The 24,092-nt window shown below is 43.3% G+C and overlaps 1 protein-coding gene across 5 annotated transcripts in view; it reads left to right on the top strand.

The window, feature by feature from the left end:
- The window catches only part of RSPH10B (radial spoke head 10 homolog B), a 28,258-nt gene extending 5,983 nt beyond the window's left edge, over positions 1–22,275 (top strand). For 3 of the 5 annotated variants that reach the window (XM_079953730.1, XM_079953732.1, XM_079953729.1), the window contains exons 6-22: positions 531–557; positions 955–1,040; positions 2,313–2,433; positions 4,339–4,515; positions 4,789–4,930; positions 7,359–7,480; positions 8,523–8,712; positions 9,625–9,733; positions 10,630–10,709; positions 10,841–10,989; positions 11,442–11,549; positions 13,709–13,885; positions 16,186–16,311; positions 17,627–17,717; positions 18,248–18,373; positions 20,282–20,480; positions 21,485–22,275. In XM_079953730.1, coding sequence (XP_079809856.1) covers positions 531–557; positions 955–1,040; positions 2,313–2,433; positions 4,339–4,515; positions 4,789–4,930; positions 7,359–7,480; positions 8,523–8,712; positions 9,625–9,733; positions 10,630–10,709; positions 10,841–10,989; positions 11,442–11,549; positions 13,709–13,885; positions 16,186–16,311; positions 17,627–17,717; positions 18,248–18,373; positions 20,282–20,480; positions 21,485–21,698 — 2,244 coding nt within the window. In that variant the 3' untranslated portion in view covers positions 21,699–22,275. The remainder of the gene's footprint in view (positions 1–530; positions 558–954; positions 1,041–2,312; positions 2,434–4,338; positions 4,516–4,788; positions 4,931–7,358; positions 7,481–8,522; positions 8,713–9,624; positions 9,734–10,629; positions 10,710–10,840; positions 10,990–11,441; positions 11,550–13,708; positions 13,886–16,185; positions 16,312–17,626; positions 17,718–18,247; positions 18,374–20,281; positions 20,481–21,484) is intronic. The other 2 variants (XM_079953733.1, XM_079953731.1) reach the window with 1 other exon arrangement.
- Positions 22,276–24,092: the final 1,817 nt, after the last annotated feature.

The raw sequence follows: 24,092 nt of genomic DNA, 5'->3' as shown, positions 1-24,092 counted from the left end.
AAAGTTATGTTTTATTATCATATTTTTGTATTGCATTAGATTGTTATAAGATGTCCATTTTTTGTTTCTTCAGCTTGTAAACTGCCTTGAGTATTGTAAGATAGAAAGACAGTATACAAATTAAAAATGATGGTGATGACAAGGTGACTGATAGCAGTCCTCCTTTCACTCTTTGTGAGTTTTCTACTTTGCTATTGGTGTCATAGTTAAAAAGCAAACAAAACCGGGCCGGATCCAGACTTGAGGGGGGTCTCGGCCTCTTCTAGGCGCCCTGTTAGGGAGACTTACCTTTTAATTATGGTAGGTTAATTATGGTAATTATGGCAGCCGAGCTCCAATGAATGTGTGCCAGGTGTAAGGAAGCAAGATGACATGGTTTCCATTCTGACCCGTGTCAGTCAAATGTAGCACAATCTCCATTCTGCTGCATGTCGTCTTTAGACAAAAAAAAAATGTTATTCTTCTTGCTGTCCACTGTGGCTGAATTTTAAATAATTAATACGCTTCCACCCCAATTCCATTAATTTTAGTGCAAAGGAAATGCAAATACGGAAATGGTAATCAGTTTCATATTGTCCGTAGACAACAACAAGGGTCAGTACTAATTATATTTGCATGACTGATTTCCATTCCAACATGCTTCCTCCCAACACCACTACCTCACAAGCTGGTTTTGAAATTTGGCAAATCTAACTGTTTTGGTTTCTCAGTTTTTCCCAGCCTTTGGTTCTCCATATTTCCACATTAGTTTTCAGTCCTCCTGAAAAATCATGACCATTTTAATGCTGTTTTCTCCTAACCTGCACTTTTTTGTATGCATTTTTTCCCTGACATGCATACAGTATAATGAGCTTTTGGGTGTCATTTTCATGGATTTATAATGCACACTTTACCTTAGTACATGCAAATGTTTAGGCACTGGTTGATTAATGCGCTTGTATGATGTGCTTTCAGGGCACCATTTATTACAACAAGGAAGGTTCGTCCTGGTATGAAGGTGACTTCGTATACAATGTAAAAAGTGGATGGGGAATAAGATGGTAAGTTTTAGAACCTTTCTGATTCATCAGTTCTTTGGACACATATTATCAGGACACAAATCTGCAGGAAACTCACAATTTCATCAAGGAAGCCAAGGCACCCTCTGTTGGTTTTCCCTGTTATGTCCTCATAACAGCCCTGTGAGGTAGGCTAAATTGAGAGATTGAGGACCAAACCACATATTATCATGATTGCATGTTCAAAACAATATATAGTGGTACCTCGGGTTACAGACGCTTCAGTTTACAGACTCCGCTAACCCAGAAATAGTACCTTGAGTTAAGAACTTTGCTTCAGGATGAGAACAGAAACCACGCAGTAGTGGTGCAGCAGCAGCGGGAGGCCCCATTAGCTAAAGTGGTGCTTCAGGTTAAGAACAGTTTCAGGTTAAGAACAGACCTCCGGAACGAATTAAGTTCTTAACCAGAGGTACCACTGTATTTACGATGGGCCACACATTTATGTTAACAGAAACCAGCCATATTGGCCCTTCCAACTGGATTTTGTTTGTTTGTTTAACGTAGAATGATGACCAGTCTTAAACATACCACCAAGGCAACTTGTGATTTGGCCTAAGATTTGCCAAAAGCGAGGTTCATGGCTGAGCAGAATTCATAGTATCCTCATTCCAAGCTGAGCTTATCAGTCAGTATCCCGCAATTACATATTAGGTATCCTAAACGTGAATCAAGTTGAAATGCGCTAACTGTCAAATATGGTGTTATGCATTTGGTTGGGCTATCTAAAATACTGTGGGTAGCCAAGGACTAATGAAAAAATAATACTGGAGACCTCTCTCCCACCTTTGAAAACCCATCAGAGTTTGGGAAGGTGGCATCTTGGGAAGCTTTTCATTTTATATGCACTTTTTAAAAAAAAAATGCATATACTGTAGCAGCTACTGATTGAGGGGAGCAGTAATTATCGGGATTGAAGCAGGTGAGGAGGGAGTATTTAACCTTTTCTTCCTTGCTGCAATGAAAATTACTCCTCCAAGGTTGCTGTTTGCATTGGGAGTGAATCTAGTGATCTTCCAAGGTAGACTTCCTATAAACATGGAGGTTCCGTTCAGCTTTTATGGGTAATATACTTCTCCTCCACTGTAATTTTCTCTTTCCCCCTTTTAAAGCCATCTGCTAGTAGCTGCATCACATCTTGGGGAAATGACTTCACATCATCCAGAAATGACTTTATGAAATGTCAGTCTATTTTGAAACAATATTCGCTGGGATTGCCACTCTGCTTTCCTTGTGCGTTTGTTTCCTTCCTAGTTATAAATCTGGAAATATCTATGAAGGCCAGTGGGAGAGGGACATGCGTCATGGAGAAGGGCGGATGAGGTGGCTCACGACGAATCAGGAATATACTGGGCAGTGGGTTAATGGCATACAGGTAGGGCTGAACTACCGTACTTGGATGTTAAAGTGGTACAGGTTATTTTTTTTGTGTGGAATTGTGGGAAGGAATGTGGAAATAACCAGATTAATGGTTCTTATTACCCTGAGTAGTACCGAGTTAAAAACCAAAGAGGAATGTAAATGGGTAAAATTGATGGTAATTGCAGCCAGACAGGTTATAGCGAGTAATTGGGAAAATGCAGAAGAGTTAGGGGTGAACCAATGGAGGAAAAAACTGAATAATATTATAATTTTAGAATACCTGACTGTGAAGATACACAGAATGAAAGGGCTTAAGGTCAGTGAGAAAGAGGAGGATTGGTTTGAGAAGATATTGAATTATTTGGGTAGGTTTGAACAATTTGGGGCATTAAAATGTTAAAAGTTAAATAAACCTTGTGGAGGGAGGAGTGTTAAGGTATATAGAAGTGTACATATGGTTGATTTGAATATGTTATTATTGAATATTATTGAATATGTATATTATTGAATATGTATACCCCATGTATCAGCCGCCCGGGGGGGTTTCACTGTTTGTATTTTGGTGGTTGGTAAAAAGTAAAATATTTTTAAAAGTGGTACAGATAGGACTCAAGTAAACATTAGATTAATTGTGTGACTTGGAGCCACATCAGGGTTTTGTTTTTAAATCCTCTCCATGGGAGGGCAATTTCCATTAGCCTGCAGTGTGGAGGGGTAGGAGATCCATCTCTTTCTTCTGCACCCAGTTACCTCCTGAAGCAGCAATTGGTGATAGAAGTAAAGCTCTCATTAACATATTTGTGAAAGCTACTCGTGATCGCCATGGCTAATAATTTCGCAAGGATCAACCTTGTTAAATTGCACCCCACTTTTAGACGTGTAACTCATGCATGGTCCATATATTAGGGTTTCCAAAACTTGGCTCTCCAGCTGTTTTTGGACTACAGTTCCCATCATCCCTGACCACTGGTTCTGCTAGCTGGAAATGATGGGAGTTGTAGTTCAAAAACAGCTGGAGACCTAGGTCTGGAAAACCCTGGTCTATATGGAGAGCAGCCATCTTTCTTAAGTGGAATTTTACAGAAACCAGGAATGCTCCTAACTGACACACTCTAAATCAGGGATAGGGAACTTCTGGCTTTCCTGATGTTCTTTGACCCCAGTTCCAATCATCCATGGACCATTGGCCATGTTGGCTTGGACTGATGGGATTTGGAGTCCAGCGGCATCTTGACGTTCCTCATCTAGCTTCTACCATATTCTCTGGTTAAGTTGGGAATTCTTGGGAAGTTGGGACATCATTACTTCAACCAAAGGAGTTCTTGAAGCAATGTTGCAATGCAACAGATAATCTGTTCCACAGTGCTCCTTGGTGTTGTTCACCTAATTCACCTAAGCATTGGCTCCCAGTACGTTTCCGAGCACAATTCAAAGTGTTGGTGCTGACCTTTAAAGCCCTAAACAGCCTCGGTCCAGTATACCTGAAGGAGCCTCTCCACTCCCATCGTTCAGGCTGGACACTGAGATCCAGCGCCGAGGGCCTTCTGGCGGTTCCCTCATTGCGAGAAGTGAGGCTACAGGGAACCAGACAGAGGGCCTTCTCGGTAGTGGCGCCCACCCTGTGGAACGCCCTCCCATCAGATGTCAAAGAGATAAACAACTACCTAACATTCAGAAGACATCTTAAGGCAGCCCTGTTCAGGGAAGTTTTTAATATTTAACGCTGTACTGCTTTTAACACTTGATTGGGAGCCGCCCAGAGTGGCTGGGGAAACTCAGCCAGATGGGCGGGGTATAAATAATAAATTATTATTATTATTATTATTATTATTATTATTGTTGTTGTTGTTGTTGTTGTTGTTGTTGTTATAATTCTAGTGCACTCGCTGAGAGTTGGTTTTTTAAAAATCTTTTTCAGCACGGCTATGGTACCCACACTTGGTATCTGAAGAGAATACCTGGATCACAATACCCCCTAAGGAATGAATACGTGGGAGATTTCGTCAATGGGGACCGCCATGGACACGGGAAGTTCTTCTTTGCCAGCGGAGCAATGTATGATGGGCAGTGGGTTCACAATAAGAAGCAAGGCATGGTAAGATTTGGGGTATGGAGAGCTCAGAAACATGGCATGAAACCTCAGCCTCCTCACTGGAACTGTAAAACAAGTGTTGCTGCAGAATAAAGGGTTAAATAGAGCATTGGCAAAAGCCTCTATATCTATCCATCAATAGCTAGTTCTCAGCATTCTGTTGCAATGCAGTGTGGCCCACAGAATCCTGCCTACAATGATGCTAACTGGTGTGTAGTTGGCCTGTTTTTATCTCTGCCATTGGGGACATAAATTTCCCTTTCCCCCCCCCTTCAGGGTAAGCTTGTGTTCAAGAATGGCCGTGTCTATGAAGGCGAATTTATCGATGACCATATGGCAGAATATCCATCTTTTCAAATTGACATCATGAATAACCAAGATCTGAGTGGCATTCGGACGACGAGTCCCTTTGGCGCTGGTGAGGAGCCTGAAGTGTGGCGGAAAGTAATTTGGGTGTGTAGCACCTTGGACCCTCCAAGAAGTTGCTGAACTACAACTCCCCACAGCGCCAGTAAGCATGGCCAACGGCCATGAATGATGGGAGCAGCAGTTCAGCAACATCTAGAAGACTAAAGGCCCCTCGCACCTGGACTAAAGTGAGGGCAGCTGGAGTTAAAATGCATTTAAAAAATGTATTTTATGAGAGTGAATATGTTTAGAAATGCACATTTTTGTGAGGATTTCAGTATCGTATGTGTGGAGTAGAATTATGGCGGACACCAGTGTCGTGTGGTGAATTTTTTCTTAGGGGAACAGTTAGGAACAGAGGCGCCAGCTTACGAGGGCAATTACGGGGGGTGTTGCAGGCATGAGCCTCGCACCTCCCTCCCTAAGCCAGACAGAAGCTTCCCGGGCTTTGGGAAGGAGATGCTAGGGGAACATTTAGGGGGCTTGCCTTGTCCCCCATGTCCACTGACCACACGCCACTGGTGAACACAGGCAACACAACGTCAACTCGAGAAAGGTTAATAGCGCAATCCTTTTTCTTTCTTTTCAAAATCATTCTTATTTGATTTTTCAAATATAAATTTACAACAAAATCAATCACAAATCCATACAAAGAGATTTCTCTGAATCTCTTTTTTTTAAAAAAAATAATAATTTTAATTAAGTTTTCCATTATACAAATTCAACAAATCAAACAATTTTCACAAATTTCAACTTTTTGGACTTCCATCAGCTTCTCTGCCAGTCATCCATATTTTCCCATTTTTACACATTTTCTAAATTTAATATTGCATTTTAATATTACTCTTACTGTCCTATTTCTGTTTAACAATACTCCTCTAACTTTCACAAAGCCTCTTTAAATCCCACTAGCGTTGTTTGTTCGTCACATATACTTTTCAGATATTCTGCAAATTTTCCCCAGTCCTCGATGAACCTGTGGTCCCGTTGATATCTTATCTTCCCAGTTAATTTATCCAATTCTGCATAGTCTATGAGTTTCATCCTCCATTCTTCAAGAGTCGGTAATTCCTCCTGTTTCCATTTTTGGGCCATTAGTATTCTTGCTGCTGTTACTGCGTATTGAAAAAGTTTATGGTCACTTCTATTTATCTCTCTTCCTGTTATTCCTAACAGGAAGGCTTCTGGTTTCTTTACAAATGTATATTTCAACATTTTCTTCAACTCATTATATATCATTTCCCAGAAACCCTTCACTTTCTTACACTCCCACCACATATGATCCTTCTTTTTCTTTACATTTCCAACACTTATTAGATGTTTTAAACATTTTTGCTAACTTAACCGGTGTAATGTACCATCTGTATACCATTTTCATAATATTTTCCTTTAACGCAGTACATGCTGTAAATTTTATATTTTCATTCCATACTTTCTGCCAGTCATCCAATTGTATATTATATCCAAAATCTCTGGCCCAGTGTATCATAACCGACTTTACTTCCTCATCCTTCGTTTGCCATTCCAACATTTTATACATTTTTTACAATATTTTATAATCATTATTTATTATCTCTGTTTGAAATTTCAATTCTTTTTCTGCATATCCACTCTCTTTAAAATCCTTTTTAAACATTTCATTTACCTGAAAATAATGCAACCAAGATTTCTCTGAATCTCAAGACTCCATCCTCTCCATGGGTCCTAATTTCAACGCTTACAACTGCATATCAATCCGTTCTCCACATTTTTGTCCATCTCGTTTATCCATAGTATTTGTTACTTTAAAAGCTCATGTTTCCATTTGCTTACAATGGTCTCTTAAATAAATTGTAACCCCCATTCTTTTTTAAAGTTCTTGTCCTCTTGGTTCCTGAGCTTCCCAGTTAGTTTTGCCATTTCAGCATAGTTCATCAACTTGGTTTGTCATTCTTCCCTGGTCGAGATTGTTTCTTCTTTCCATCTCTGGGCTAATAACATCTGTACAGCCATTGTCGCATACATAAATAGTATTTTCTGATCCTTTGGAATCTTGGTACCTATAATTCCTAATAAAAAAGCTTCTGGTTTTCAAAGGAACGATATTTTAAACATTTTCCCCCCAGTTCATTATATATCATATCCCAAAAGGTTTTTATTACCTCACACGACCCCCAGATATGATAAAAGGTACATTCTTTATCTTTACATTTCCAGCAGGTATTTGTACTTGCTCTATACATTTTTGAATAGCGCAATTCTAACCATGCCTGCTCAGTTCTGTTGAATTCAATAGGTCATGCTCCCAGGTAAATGAGGTTAAGATTGCAGCTTGATTAATCCATTAGGTGTCCACCGGGGTCCTCAGGTCTGCTTGTGCCGATGTTGCTCTTTAAATTTTTGTAACAAATAATTATCAGTTTGATTTCTTTCCTCCCACCGCCTGCCCTGTTGCGAAGAGAGTATCAAAGTTGTTGATGGCCCAGATAGTACATCTGCACTGGGAACGAATATAGAAATAGATATATCAACTTTGTTGGCTATATTTCCAGAAGAAAACAGGGAAGAAGAAATCAAACAGGTAAAATGGCTTTACATTTATGATTTTTTTTTAAAAAAATGATTTTTAATTTCAAGGAACTAAACATACCTGTACAAGAAAAATACAGCTTGGTAGTTGTAAAGAAAAGAAAGAAAAATAGAGGCTGATGGTTGTAGTTTTTAGACCTACCAAAAAAGGCACTGAAATGAAAGTGTCTCTCCATAAGGTTCCATGAGTTGATGGAGGGTGAAAGCCATATTTGATTGCCTTAACAAAATCAGTAATATGATACCAGGTTGTACAGAACAGGCATGTCCAACTAGTCGATCATGATCTACTGGTTGATTGCAGAATGTCCATGGTTGATCGTGTGATCCTTAGCGACCTCCTCAAAAAAAAGCTCCACAACTTTGCCTGTCAATGACAATGGTTCTATCACAGGTGGCATTATTATACTGTGAGTAGATTGCAGTCTTTTGGGAATTGGACATGCCTGGTTTAGAAGGTGTGAGTCTTCCCTTCATGCAGTGTTGGAAATGTAAACCTTCAATCTCTCTGTCAATCTCTTAATGTCTGGGCAGGATTCACCCACCAGCCCTGTTGGTGGAAGTCCTACACAAGGACCTCTGCTTGTGCAATATGGCTTTCCCTCCACTCTCCCCCAACACCCCTTAAAATTATCTCTGCATGGGGTCAGAAAATTGCCCAGAACAGCACACTGGAGCAGGAGATCATTTGGTCTGGCAGACTGAAATGCTTGAGCTGATGGAACATTCAACGTAGCACATCATTGAAATCCTCCTTTAGTCTTAATTATTGCTACTGATCATAGAGATTTCAAGGTAGAATACAAAAGGGACAATAATACACAGTAAGATAATACACAGACACAATTAATGTGTAGAAAAACACTTTCCCCAAAGAGCTTCATTAATAAGTCAGACTGGCAAATATTAATAAATATGAGGTATATAAATACAAAAATATTTTATTATACATATCTAGCTTATTTAATACAACAAAATACTTACACTTTTTTATTACCGATTTTCTATAGAAAACTATATATATTTGTCTCCAGACAGAGTTTGCTGTACTGAGATATATCTCGGAACTGAGGCGAATCTACACCTTCTACAGCAGCTTAGGATATGACCATTCTCTTGATAACACCTTCCTGATGACGAAGCTTCAGTTCTGGCGATTTCTAAAGGACTGCAGATTCCACCACTGCAACCTTACGCTTGCCGACATGGATAGGATCCTGAATGGTTTGCATTCCTAATAGAATAGACTGTCCATGTTATTTTAGTAGTGGCAGAGCAGCAATCAGTAAGCGTGGGTAAATAGCCTATTTGCAACTTAATGAAACCAACGCCTTGCGTTGAAGTTGCAATGATTGGCCCAGTTCACATGTGTCACTAAATCATGGTGTGGCGGTAAATGGAAAAGCCTCCCCAAGTTTAAGCAAAGCCTTAGGTTTGCGTGTGTACACACACACACACAGAGTCACCCCACATGTCCCAATCAGTGGGTTGGATCCTGCCTGTCGTTGGCTCTGGCTTCACCTGCTGTTGGTCTCCCTTGCTTCTGCCCTACCAGTCCCAATGGGCACACGCCACCACCGCGTGGGGTGAGCCTCATATTATGACTTAACTTCTGGTACAGTTCTCTTGCTATGGTTCAGTTAGTGTAGCCGGTAATCCATACTGGATGGAAGGGATATAACTGTTTTATGTGCATGACATAAGCCAGTATTCAGAATGTCTTACCTTAAAATAATTATACAGTGGTACCTCGGGTTAAGTACTTAATTCATTCCGGAGGTCTGTTCTTAACCTGAAACTGTTCTTAACCTGAAGCACCACTTTAGCTGATGGGGCCTTCAGCTGCTGCCGCGCCGCCGGAGCACGATTTCTGTTCTCATTCTGAAGCAAAGTTCTTAACCTAAAGCACTATTTCTGGGTTAGCGGAGTCTGTAACCTGAAGCGTATGTAACCTGAAGCGTATGTAAGCCAAGGTACCATTGTAATTAATTACACAAAACTTAAAATACACACCAAGATTTTCAGTTAAAGTCAGGAATGAAAACAAGTTGACCTAAAAAAAACAACAACTCAAGTTAGAACTCTACCTCTGCATTGCTCACTGTATGCAGTACAGTGTTTTTGTTTGTTTTTCAGATAAAACATTGCTTGAAGAGATTCACTCTCCATATGAGACTTTGCTGCTTCGAATGTTTTTGACATATCTCATCTATTTGTCCTTCCACATCTATCATAAGGAGTTTGAGTAAGTGGCTTGCCTAGTTCATTAGCTAAGGTAGCGCCGAACCTGAGAATAGTTTGCTGAAAAGTCACCAGTTTAAAATCTCAACACAAGGCACCTCCAGGCTGTCAGTAGGTTGCTGGAGGGGTTCAAGTGTATATTGGATAATTAGAATTGTGCCATTAAAGTAGATTAAAGTGCTGTGTTGCCCTACATCAAAAAAAGTCCATTTCTGAAAAATAGACTTCTAGAATTTTGGAAAGTGACAGGTAATTGCCTTGAAAAGTGTTGAATGAGCAAATGATTAATGGGAAGATGTACAAACACTCCACAAGCAAATCAGGATTAATGCTTGTCATGGAACTTCCCTGCAAACAAATTGGAATGAATGTTCAGTTCAGTTTTTAAAATGATTTATTTGATTCTTCCAACATATAACATGTACACACAGAGACACACAAAATAATATATATAATAAAGTAAAACGGGCACAAGGTTTGAAGCATAAAGACTCTTTTGAAACTGACTGGTATGGCTTTATTCTATATGTTCTTAGAATTAAGACAAAGAACATTATAAAACCTTTTGCTTAATGTAAACTGTTGATTGCCTTCTATATAAATGGTTGCACACGATAGGAACTTAGAACGTTGTTTGGATGTTCCTTCGCATGCAATGCCCAACTCCCATCTTCTGGATTAGGGAGGGATAGTTTCTAAAAAATTATTGTTTTTGGATCCATAAATAGTCAACATAGTTTTAAAAAAACAAAACAAAAATAACCAAACCAATTAGCTGATGAAAAACTGCAGCCCTACAACACATAACTCTAAAATGCAATCTCTTCTGAATTTCTGAAACCTGTTTCCTCCGCATATCGCAGTAGTGACTGCTATATCGAATTCCTGTTTTAACTCCAGCAATACGAGTCCCCGCCTCTTCAAGTGCTTCTGCAAGTTGATGGTCAAGAATATCTGTCCTAACGCCTGCCAAATAAAAGGTGGGCTATGCATTTTGGTTTGGTTTGGTTTCCTACATTTCCCCAGATTTCATTTACGCACAGATGTTTGGGCCTTTTTCATCATCTGGCTCTTCTCCCCCCCCCCCCCCCGCCCCCGTTTGCCTCTGCAGGCATCTTGTTCAGCGACCGGCAACAAACAGTCTACGCAATCAATTACATTGACAAGTGTTGGGAGATATTCAGGGCCTTTTGTCGACCAAATCCCGTTGCTCCGTACGAACCGACCATGAAGATGAGGCACTTCCTCTGGATGCTGAAAGTAATCACCATCTCAAGGATTTATTTCGGGTCTTGTTAACGACGGATGTTATCTGTCAGTGTTGGTTCATCTCAGGTTCTCATTTTTCCTGCCATCCATTCTCTGCATTTCCACATCAGTTTGTTATTTTGTTATTTTTTTTTAAAGCCCTCGTGAAAAATTATCAATATTTTAGCACAAATTTCTCATACGATACAATTGCATAGAATTTTTTCAGTTTTTGTATGCAATGGCAGCCTAATATACACATTTTCAGAAAGCATGTTTAACCTAATATTGGCATGTTTTCACAAATATATGCCTTCGTATTTACAGCTTATTGTAGCTTTTGCATTTTTAACACATTTTGGCCCATGTATCATTTGGGAGAACATGAACTAGGTAGCAGCACATGCCAAATTGAGAAATTTGGATAACACTAACCATTTTGTTGTTGTCGCTTCATTCTCCAGGATTTAAGACTCGTAAGCAAGCAGTTAACCGCTACCAAAATTGTGAATATACTGGCTAAAGACAGCCCTTGTGTGTGTGATGGAGATGACACTAACTTAGAACATGAGGTATATGTATTTCGGGAAAGTGTGGGGAAATATGGTCTGGGTGTAAATTTCTGCAGCTACACTGAAAAGAGCCAACCCACTTCAGGAGCTGGTTGGGCTTGGACTGTCCTTCGCCCAGAAGGAACTTTGTTTAAGAACAAAAGCTTTTGCTAGTTAATCAATATGATGAGTCATATAAGATTCTAATGTAGAGCTGAGCCACTCCAAGTGGGACTTTGGGCGAGTGAAATTAAACTGCCCCATTTGCTTTTTCCTGGTGTCTGTTCCATGATCCGGCCAGCATCAATTGCCCACCAGGCATCATTCCCCCTTCTACCACAAAGATCCAGAAGCATGGTCCTCACTCTGATTTGGCGTCGTTATTGTTAAGTTGTGGGTGAACATATCAGACGACACAGCGATTCTTCAAACAGCTCTTGTTTATTCACAAGCCAGAACAGAACTGAACTGAAGGGTTCAGTCAGCCTGCTTATATAGAGCTCCAGTACAATGTAACTGTAACGATTTTCTAAAACTATCCAATCACTGAACGTCACTTTTGATCCCTTATTTGCATAACTATCTACAGTATCCCCCTGCTGGCCCAGGGTGAGAACTTCAGTACATAACAGTTATGATGCCATGTCATCATGTGGTGCTGCTATGATGAGGCAATCAGAGTGAGGGCCATGCTTCCTGCGTTGTCTCGAGAGCTTTGCAAGGAAACAACATACCTGTCAGCAACCAGATAGCCCATGGGTAGGCAAACTAAGGCCCAGGGGCCAGATCCGGCCCAATCGCCTTCTAAATCCAGCCTGCGGATGGTCCGGGAATCGGCGTGTTTTTACATGAGTAGAATGTGTCCTTTTATTTAAAATGCATATCTGGGTTATTTGTGGGGCCTGCCTGGTGTTTTTACATGAGTAGAATGTGTGCTTTTATTTAAAATACATCTCTGGGTTATTTGAGGTGCATAGGAATTCGTTCATTCCCCCCCAATATAGTCCGACCCGCCACAAGGTCTGAAGGACAGTGGACCGGTCCCCTGCTGAAAAAGTTTGCTGACCCCTGAGATAGCCGCTTTCACATCCTTGCCCCTAAAGCTGCCCCCACTGTATTTCACATCCTGTAAACAGTATTGCAGGATTGGGGGCTCTGTCCTATTCTGACACAAACTAGCCCCCCTCCCCAATTAATTGGTAGAACTGACAACATACAGCATTTCTCAACCTGTGGGTCCCCAGATGTTGTTGAACTACAACTCCCATCCCCCCTAGCTAGCAAGGCCAGAGCTCAGGGATGATGGGAGTTGTAGTCCAACAACATCTGGGGACCCACAGGTTGAGAACCACTGGACAACAAGCAATAACTCAGTGATGTGAGACCTCTTGCAGGTCCATCACTGGAACCCACAGTGAAGTAATCTCAGACTCCAGATTGGCTGCACCCATCCAGGCTTCTCATTGGACCCTGCTTGGTTGGAAAGGGCTACGAAGAATTTCCTGGTCATACTGCGTCCCTGAACAACAATGATTGTCCTACCTCTGGTGTGTTTTGGCATGTTCCTCAGCGCTGACTTCTGGTTCGAACGCCTAACACAATTGCTGACCTGGCTCCTCTCTGACAGCTGCTTGCAGCTCAGCCGTTCCACAGATCCCTAGTTAGGACCCTGTCAGGGAACTGCCATCGGAGCCAGAGGCGGAGGGAAGGCTCCAGAGCGATGCCAGAGAGGGTCCCAGCGGGGAGAGAGGCAGCCCATCTGCTGGGGAAGGAAATCAGTGTAACACCAGGGGTGAAGGGGGGCAGATGGGGCAATCGGAGAGAAGGCTCCAGGACTCTTCACAGGAGACCAGTGGGGAGAGCACGGGTCCTCCGCTGCCCACACCCTCTCTGCGCAGAAGACTTCCGCGCAGGGAGAGTAGGCGGAGACTTGGCGTCAGAGAACTTCTCTGCTGGAAGAAGTTTAAGAAACGCCCACTGACGGATTCTGCCAGCGACTGAGACAGCCACGCGTGCAAGGCTGTCCAGAGAGAAAGGGTTCAACCAGGCAACCTAGCCAGGAGTGGCGGCAACTTACGCCTACTCTCCCTGCGCGGAAGTCTTCTGCGCAGAGAGGGTGTGGGCAGCGGAGGACTTCGATTAGAAGTGACTTGTTCTCTTCTTCCTTTGTTGTGCTACAGCTTGTTTTCCTGGAGTTTTTCGAAGCTCTGCTGGAATGTGCCCTGTTGTACGTCACCGATGAGATGCTGAAACAGCAAGCAGAAGAATCCAGTCATTCAACAAGTTCCTTCAGAACAGATGAGTTCATAGACCCGGCTGCTGGGCCTCCTTTGGCTCAGGACTTGTCCTCTGGTCAGGTTAGTTCTCAGAGCGTAAACATTGACTCTCTTCTCTACAGGTAAGGGATGAGTTAAATGCAGCAGCAGCCTTTCACGAGGTTTGCTGGCCTCCCAAATTGAGTTTGGGCACTTTCCAGAACGGAAGCCAGACATATCAAGCAAACTTAGGATCTTCAAAGAGGGGGCAGGTTTGACAGGGTACATTGGCCCCTTACAACCGTCAGGAACAACGCCTCAACGCCTTCCACATCAGGAGGATTTGGGGCATCACATGGCCAGACAGAATTCCCAACAACAGTGTGTTCTCTCAAGTCCACATTCCCAGCAGATTTGCACTCCTGTCTTAGTGACGTCTATGCCAGTTTGCTCATGTCCACAGAATGGAAGATGGTAGGATCCGCAGGGACGTGCTCTACGGGGAGCTGGCTTCTGAAACCAGCCCAATCGGCAGGCCTGCTCTGCATTACAAAGATGTCAGCAAACATGACACGAAGGCTGGCAACGTCAACTCCACCATGTGGGAATCCCTCGCGGACGACCGCAGTGCCTGGAGACAGGCAGTCAAGTCGTGTATCCATAGCAGTGACGAGAGGAGAAACGACCACTGGGAAGACCGCAGAGAGAAGAAATGCCATGGTGCATCTGCAGCAACGCAGCTGGACACCGTCATCTGCCCCAGCTGCAACAAAACATGTCTCTCTTGTATCAGTCTTCACAGCCACAGCAGGCGCTGCAGCCACCCAACAGCTTGTCCTCAACCCCAAGGCGCATTATTCCATTGTCTCCTGAGACAGACAGAGGCCAACAACAACAGGGCCCTTATTTGAATTCTTCAACGAAAAGGAGTTTAAGGCTGTATTCATGGACACAATCTTGTTTTGACTTCTCCGGGCCTTAGGGTTAGAAGTTGCTGGCAGCTCAGGGGTAGGGTTAACCCTGATCTAGATTGACCAGTGGTCTGCCTTTGGGGGTAAGGGGGCTTCCTATGTTCCTCTGGTGGTAAGACTCCTGGGGGCCAAAGCACTAGCAGTTCTGAGGAACTATGATATCAATAAACACCAAATGGCGCTGACCACCACCCTGGAGAACAGGGGGCAGGGGAACTGGTCACATGAGGACAGTGCAAGTTTCCTCTGCCACAGAACACAAGGACTCATGGAACGAGCCCATTGTGGGGGCAAAGGGCAGGCAACATCATAAGGGTCCTAATTTTTAAAAAGCGACTGTTAACTCAGTGATAGGACACAGGATTTTTTTTTTTTGTAGAATGTCACAGGTTCAGTTTTTTAAAAATCAGGTGACGGGAAATACTTCTGCCTGAAAACCTGGAAGCTCAGTCGGTAGAGCATGAGGCTCTTAACCTCAAGGTCGTGGGTTCGAGCCCCACGTTGGGCCAAAGATTCCTTCATTGCAGGGGGGTTGGACTAGATGACCTTCATGGTCCCAGCTCTGTAATTCTGTTATGCTTCTAGGCAATGCTGGGCTTGATGGACAAAGGCCGCATCAGCACCATTCATTTAAAGCACATTTAAAGCTCATGGGTTCTGCTGGGAACTATAGTTCAACCCTCACAGCACACTTCTCAAACTACAGTTGCCATAATTCAGTTCACAGTTCACAGCACACTTCTCAAACTACAGTTGCCATAATTCTTTGGGGGAAGCCATGTGCTTTAAAAGTATGGTGTGGATGTGACCACGCTCAGAAGTGAAGTTCTGGTGCTAGATCTAGACACATCAAAGAAGCGTTACAGTTAAACGCGTTGTAAACTTTGTATGAGAAATCGGTTTGGCAAAAATGGAGCTCCACAGCACCATCTAGTGCCACTGTGTTAGAAGAAGAAGAAGAGTTTGGATTTGATATCCCGCTATATCACTACCCTAAGGAGTCTCAAAGCGGCTAACATTCTCCTTTCCCTTCCTCCCTCACAACAAACACTCTGTGAGGTGAGTGGGGCTGAGAGACTTCAGAGAAGTGTGACTAGCCCAAGGTCACCCAGCAGCTGCATGTGGAGGAGCAGGGAAGTGAACCCAGTTCACCAGATTACGAGTCCACCGCTCTTAACCACTATACCACACTAGCTCTCTGCATAAACAACACATATAAAGGGCTTTTTCTTTGCCAGTGTGGCTGAGTCCTTGATCTAGACCTATGTGTTTGCATATCTGTAAAGCACAATACCGCTAACTGGAGTTCAGAGGGGTGTTTTCTTTTGGGTGTGTGTGTGTGCAAGTGTCTTTTATCCCCCCCCCCAATATAGCACCTCCAACTAACTACAGTATTGCTCTTATTTTCTTCTGTTCTTTTAAAATTATCAGTCCGTTCAAACCAGAAGTCTAAGCAGTGGCGAAACAAGCACTGAGACCACAGAAACCCAGCATGTCAAGGCTTCCACAAGCAAGATTGTGCATTTTGTGGATGTTGGCAAGGGAAAGAAGTCTGAGGTCAGTGGGGTGATGATGCATAATGGCTGTTTCGAGGTCCCAGGTCCAGGAAGGACTTGGAGAGATTCTTGCTTGAAATCGCAGAGAGCTGCTGTCTGACTTAGTACAAAGCCACTTTCCGTGTTCCCAGGAAAGGGCCTTTTCAGTGGTTGCCCCCTAACTCTGCAACTCTCTTCCTTGGAAGGCCCGTCTACACTCCTCTCCTTAGTTTCCCGAAAGATGATGAAGACGGTTATTTCGGAGGTTCTTGGGCATTGTGGCAGTTGAATTGCCCGTCATTCTCTGCCACTGCTATCTGCTTATTATGTTGCTACCGCTGCTTGCTTTCTCATAGGTTGTCTGATGTGATCATGTGTTGGAAGCAGGGGGTCACCAACCGTTTGGGGCGACTGCGCACGTTTGGAACGCTGTTGGCGCCAGTTGCAAAATGGCCGCCGGGGTTGCGTGGCATAACACAAAAACGGCTACTACACCCAAAAGAGCAGAAAAAGAAACAGGGGCACAACATGGTGGGGGCACACCCTCCTATTATACCCCCCTTTCAAGCTGGGGAGGCACTTATAGCAGACTTCACAGTGCTCAGCCGTAGAGAGAAGCACTCTGCACTCTTTTTTCTGTTCAGAGTAGATGTGAGGGCAAATGTTCAGACCTGGCACCCAGTGAAATGTAGGCATGTGGAAGAGGCCATTTTCAATGTAGGCCGAACTAGTGCAAACAGGTATCGAGCAGGAAGAATGGTGTAATGTAGATTTTTGAGGGGATATTTACTGAGGCTTTCTGTGGGTGGCATAGGAAGTCCTGGCAGTTAGGCCTGGACATTGGGGCACTGAGTTGGGGCATTGAGATTTGGTTCCCAGTCAATGTTAGTTTACCTCTTATCCCCTCCACTTGGGCACATGACCAAAGCATCTTCCAGACAGAATCTTCTTGTAGGTATACCTGCATGACCTCAGTGTGGCAGCACCTATACTTTTTAACTCCCTGCCTCTTGACATCAGGCAGAGGCACCTTTGCTGTAATCTTTTCAGTGCCTGCTTAAAACATTATTCTTTAGGCAAGCCTATTCAGACAGGTAGAAGCTACATGCATTTCATTTCAATTTTGTTAAACAAATAAATGGAAGAGTAAAGAACATTGACTCTGTTCTCTTGAGTCTTTGCCATGAACTCGTTTTTGAACAACCTCATCTGGGCATATATTTATTTTTGCTTTATGTTTTATCTTAGTTACGGTACCAGAGTTTGAAAATAACACCATCTCCTAACTCAACAACTCATTTTTTAATTTTTTATTATCTTTTTTCTCATTGCCACAGAAAGGAAAAGGCAAGAATGGAGGAAAAGAGGGCAAAGGATCCCGGCACGGTTCAAAATCTCCCAGTAAAGAAAAAAGTCTCTCTCCTCAGGGTGGGTCCTTGGAAATTTCAGTCCTTCCAATCTGAGCCTTGTTGTACATGATCTTCTTTTGCTCTGAGGGAAAAACTGGCGTTGAAATTAATGTGGTTCAACTAGGCCTTTGACTGTTTAACATCCTGTAATGTTTTAAATGTGTTTGGGGGACAGGGGTGTCTGTGTGTGTTATTGGCTCATGTAGTTTTTTGTTTGTTTGTTCCTGTTATTGCATTTTTTGTGTTTTCATCTCGCATCTTTATGTTGAGATCCCTGCTGATTTCTACAGGTGATGAATAAACCAAACATTTTGGTGCAGTTTCGACACCAGCGTTTAAAGTCAGTGCAGTTTAGGAAGGCTCAGCCCACCACCACCTTGATTCAAAAGGGCATCTGGTTGTAGTCGACAAAAACTCGCTCCTTTATCTCAAGAACTACAGTGCAAAATTTGGTTGTGGTAACTTAAGAGGTGTCCGAAATGCATAGAGAACAGGCAAAAAGACAAATGACTTTCCAAAATATATAGCAGATGCTTTTCTTCCTTTCAGCCATGAGTTTTAATGTCACCTTCTCTTCTATCGTGGAAGAGAAAGAAGAAAGTGTAGCTCAGTCTCTATCAAGCATGGAAGCAGGGCAAGAGTCAATTCTTAGCGCTCCCATGAAGGAATTAGCAGGTGAGAAAACTAGAACTTTTTAGATAGCAAGCTATCAGGTATGGATCATCTTTTTATCAATGTAAAGAATAATTTTTGTATTTTTGGAGTTGCTGTTATTAATATATGTGTGTTTATGTTTGGCACACACACACACACACACACACACACACAATTTCATAACCCAGAATGCAGTTTCCAAAAAACCTTGTTAGGATTTATTTTGTTTGCTTTCACGTTTAACCACTGGGCAAGGTAAAGATGTTGCCCTTTTAGTATATCTCTTTGTTTTCCTATATTCTGGGTGTTTTGTTTCTTTACTTCTGGATTGTGTTGGCATCATAGCTGTCAACTTTCAGATTTGAAAATAAGGGATCGGCAGCCTCAAAAATAAGGGATCAGCAGCCTCAAAAATAAGGGATCAGCAGCCTCAAAAATAAGGGATCAGCAGCCTCACCTGTCCGGGGACAGTCTACGGGATATCTAAGAATCTGGGATAGAACTGGGCAGCAGCAGGAAACGGTGCTGGAATAAGGGAATTTCCCACCAAAAAAGGGAAGGTTGACAGCTATGGTTGGCATCCACAATAAGTTGGCCTTTATTTATTTGAAAAGCATTCCCTTCTCTATCTAATCTAACTAGAGGTGCTGCTTTTTGGAAGGGTCACCCCGAGCTGCAGATTGTGCAGTATTTGAGTACACATTCCTGTAAGATTTCCTGCTGTCACAAGAGGGCAGTAAAAGAACACCAGACCAAAACACAATAACTTGCACCTTCCTTTTTTGAAGACTTTCACAACGGGACAAGTTGCTCCGATCCCACAGCTAAGTCCCAAACGAAGCGTGCTTGAATTCTGCAGTGGATTGCAAGCCATAAGCCAACAGTATTGCACAAATGGGGAACCTTCGGCCCAGGGTCTAAATACAGCCCTCTATGCATCTCTGTCTGCCCCCCAGGACTCTCCCTGGGGGCATACACCTCATGAGATACACCCCTCACTAACACTGCTTTGCACTCTCCTTTTTAAAAAAGAAAATGTTACAGTGGTGCCTCGCAAGACGAAATTAATCCGTTCCATGAGGCTCTTCGTATAGCGGTTTTTTTGTCTTGCGAAGCAAGCCCATTGACAGCTTAGCGGATTAGCGCTATTAGCGGTTTAGCGGCTTTTAGCGGATCAGCTGATAAGCGGCTTAGGGCTTAGGAAAAGGGGGGGAAAAGGGAAAAAACCCCGCAGGAACTCGCAAGACATTTTTGTCTTGCGAAGCAAGCCCATAGGGAAATATGTTTTGCGAAGCGCCTCCAAAACGGAAAACCCTTTCATCTAGCGGGTTTTTCGTCTTGCGAGGCGTTCGTCTTGCGGGGCACCACTGTACTGATTTTTCAAAATAGCAAAATAACAATCCCCACAACCAACATCCCACCACCATTCAAATGAAGGTTCCTTAGAAGAAAGCATGGTTGCAAAATGTCAGGTCTGTGTATCCTCCTTGGGTGCTTTTGTCTGGTTCGAATGGATCCCTGGACTCTGATAATGTTGCTCGCTTGCCTGGGCGGAGGATAGAAAGGAACTAGCTTACCGTGCAAAAGGTGAAATTCACATTTGTTGCTCAGCCCACTTTTAATTCTGGCCCTGCCTACTCCGTCTCCACTGCCCCACCTTCCTCCACCCCTGGATCCACATAGGATCTTCTGCATCCTAAGCGTGTGCTCTGCTATGAAGCTATGATAGTCTTTCCCCTACAGCGGGTTGGCCAAAGGGGGTGCTGTGCTGCAGAAACTCCCATCATTCTCAGCCAGCACAGCCAATAGCCAGGGATTGATGGCCGTTGTAGGCATCACACATAACTGGAGGGCGCTTCGTTGGCCGTCTCCTGTCCTACAACTAAAACTCCATTTATTTCCCATCCACCCCACCCCACCGTCTTGCAGATAACCTCGAAAGTGCAAAGAACGAACAGAAGGACAAACTTGGTTTATGGATGAGCCAGATATACATCTTTTTTGTCAACAAATTCTTTGCCGGCTACAAACACTTGGAAGTCGTGAAAGAAACCATTATAGACAACAGGATTCGGCACGCTGAATTCCTTGTACTGAAGAAAATCCAAGAAGCTGAAGAAGAAGCAAAGTGAGTTTTCAGCTTTTGCTTGTGGATCATGGTTTCTAACCTGCTCCCAAATTTGGCAGGAGCCTTGCCACATGCGTTCATAGAATCATAAGAGTTGGAAGGGACCATGAGGGTCATCTAGCCCAGCCCCCTGCAATACAGGAAACTCTTGCCTAATGTGGAGCTCAAACCAAGGACCCTGAGGTTAAGAGCCTCATGCTCTACCGACTGAGTTATCCCATCATAAAACAGGGTGCTTTGCTAGATGGCCCGGCTGTTTTCATTGGAGACATGCTGGCAACACCGGGCCTTCATTGCTATAGTCTGCAGTGGAAAATAGGAAGCTGCCTTCTATTATGCCAGATTTAGATTACATGTTCACATGTAAGGCTAAACTGTGCCTTAGCGTTAGAAGTAGCTGTAGTGAGCCTTGATGTTTAATGAAATATATCTATGGAGCTAACGAAGCAAAGTGAACAGGGTATCTGGAAAAATGAGAAACTTGAGAGAAAGAACATACTTATCCATGCCACTTCCAAGTTTGAGCTTTAGGCTCAAAATGCTCAAATCAAGAAGACAATGGCAAGTACCACTGGTCATCTTTAATTTTCTTCACTAGGGGATAATTTACTTCCTTTGCTTAGGCTGATATGATTAAGCAAAGATCAAGATTTAATATATTTTTTTAACTGCCGCTATTTCTGTATTGTCTCTGTTATACCCAATTCCAATTCAATATATTTCTGTTGTGTTTTATGATTTTCCTGATATCGTAAGTGAGCCGGAACTGGTCTGTGGCTGTAATAATAAAAATTAATTTAATTAATTAATTAAAAATGATTAAGCAAAGTTTGCATCTGAACATGAAGCTGGCTGTTTCAATAAGGGATGGCTCCTTGATATCGTCCTGACATTTGTATGGATTTGTTGTTTCGTGGCTCACGTGTTCTGAACTGTGTTACGACTTTTTGGTTTAAGAGACTCTGATCTCCCAACTTTTCTGTCCCACCCCACTCTGGCCACAGGCTTAATGCTATGAGGGAGGCAGAGGAAGCCAGAAAGCTAGAAGAAGCTGCAGCAGAAAAGGCAGCTCAGGAGCTGGAGGAAAGTTTGTGCAGAGAGCTGGAGGAAGCATCGATACAGCTGCAGTCTTCGCCAAAGGAAGAATCCCCGGTTTCACCGCAGGCGCCACCAAGCACCAAGACTACTGGGGGTGGGAAGAAGAAGAAAAAGGCATAAAATGAGCAGCTGTACAATATCAGATTATTGTACCGAGGCATGCAGAATCCAAACATTGCAATTCATGTTAGCTTTGGATTACAGGGGTAATAAATATCGGAGCAATAAAACTGAATAACTTTGTGAAGAAAACCGCACACGAATAATTCCAGATGCCTCCAGGTTTGTCAAAGAACTTTCAAACATAACTGCTATAAGCCTTTCTTTCATTTGGTTGCAATACTGTGCAGTTCCATGAGACTATAAGTCAAGAGGACTTGCTTGCAAGTAGACAGGCATAGGGTTGCAAGTATCCAAACCTCTGGTGTAATGCCCAGGTAGGGTCACCTAGGAAAAAATATAAGAAAGAAACGGGATTTCCATTTATTTCCAAGAGAAATGTGCAGGGGTGAGATCAAACTTTAAATATCTCACACCCTTCCATTCTTTAGAAAAAAGTTCAACACTGATAAAATAGAGATGCTTCTTCTAGCTCCGATTCAAGAATGGGATGTTTACGATGCTTTCTGTAACTTCAGTTGAACCAATGTATATAGATTAAAATAAAATAAAGGGTATGTGTTGTTATTTCGCACAACTTGGCTATCCTGAAGATGTGTTTCCATGTAAAAAAAAAAAAAAAGGTATAGAAGATGACCTAGAGATAAGAGACAGAAGCAGGGCTTGCAGAATGGTAATCTGGGAAGAAACACCTTTGCAGCAAAACTTGTTCACTATCTGACATTTCTGTTGCACAAACTGCCCCTTTGACGTAGGAATACAAAGCAGTAAGGGATCAGTAAAGTCACTAAATTCAAGGCAACTCCATTTTTTAAAAAATGTATTTTTATTAAAGATTCTCTTGGTTTACAAAAGTATGTGCAATCTCTCTCTCTTTTTTCCAAGTAACATTTTTTTACAGATCAGTTTCATTTGTTGAGACATTAGGAAGAAAAGGGGGAAAGGTGAGTGGGGGTGGTGTCAGGTGGTGATGTTTCTATTATAATTAATATATGTGGGGTTTTGTGTCAGCATCACTTGTGCAGGTTCTCTGCTATTCACTTGTGTTCCTTTGGTGGTGAGAGGGGTTGGGGTTGGCCTAGGGTGTGGCTGTTCGTTTGTGATTGGCTGTGGTGATCTTTGTTTTCATGTGAGAGTGGGGTGTGTGTGTGTGTTTGAATCAGGTTAGCCATATTCATTTGTATGCTGTTGGTGGGTTTTGTCATTGTCTTGTTGGGCTGTGTATGTGATAAAGGGGAGCCATACCGAGGTGAAGGCGTCTTCTTTTGTTTGTCTCCGTGCCAGTTTCAGTTTATTGGTTAATTTTTCTAGTAAGGCTGTTTCCCATACTCTTTGGTACCATTGGTCCATGCTTACTCCTGACAGGTCGCTCCAGTGTCTGTTTATGGTGTTTTTGGCTGCTGAAAGTAGGCGGGTTATGAGTTCTTTGTGGTGTAAATGGGCATTATTGTCTTGGAAGATGTTTAGTAGGGCCAATTCTGGGGTGATTTCTAATACTTGCTTAGTTATTTTACATATTTCTCATATGGCTGTTGTCCAGAATAGTTGGATTTTGGGGCATGTGCCTGTGGAGGCATGTGCCTGTGGAGGTGCACCCTCTCTAGCATTTTGGTGAGGTTCCTGGGCGTATTAGCGCTAGTTTTCTTGGCAAAACTGCCAGTCGTTCTTCTGTAGTCATCTTGTGCTGCTTTTGTGAGCTCGCGAAGCACCAATCTTCGCCCCTCGCTGCGTCCTCTCACGTTGCGAGGTTCTTTGAGTGAGACGGGACTTACTGTCAGAGCTGCCTCCAGGTCCCAGCTCACAGAGGACCAACGCTAGGCTGTAATTATGTACAAAAGTCTTTATTGAGATTCGGTTTCCATTTTAAAGCCGCAGCGTGCAGCTCTACGTCTCGACCTTAGACCGGCGAAGTCCCGTCTGAGTCTCCTCCCCTTCCACACCAGTTTAAGACCCTCGCCTTGCTCCACCTCTTCCTAAGTTCCTTTCTCCTCTGGGCCCTCCTGCCCGCTAGGGTCTCATCCTTCCTGGACTCCTCTGACGCTGACCCTGACGATTCTTGCCCCTCCTTCCGGCGGGCTTTAGGACCTGGTTCCCTATCCGGGCTACCTTCTGTGCCGCTCGCCTGTACCTTTGAACTTGGCGCGCGCGCCCAGCCTGCAACTTTCCTCTTGACCGTTAACTCGCTCTCCGATGGAGGCGTGGTCAACCCTGACTCATCTTCTCTCGCTGGTGGTGCATCTGTGGGCTCTGACACCTGGGACTCCTCCCCCCCACTACGCTCTGGTGGGGAAGCTGGTCCTGATTTCCAACTGCTGCTCTGGGAGTCCCTGCTGGCCCCTTGCTTCTGGGGTGTCCCCCTTGGGTCGCCCCTTGCCCTGCCCATCGGCGCCCCCT

This window comes from Podarcis cretensis (genome assembly GCF_951804945.1).
Source record: "Podarcis cretensis genome assembly, chromosome: 14".
Lineage (NCBI taxonomy): Eukaryota > Metazoa > Chordata > Lepidosauria > Squamata > Lacertidae > Podarcis > Podarcis cretensis.
Note: the sequence above shows the minus strand (reverse complement) of the source record. Positions and strands in the feature narration are given on the sequence as shown.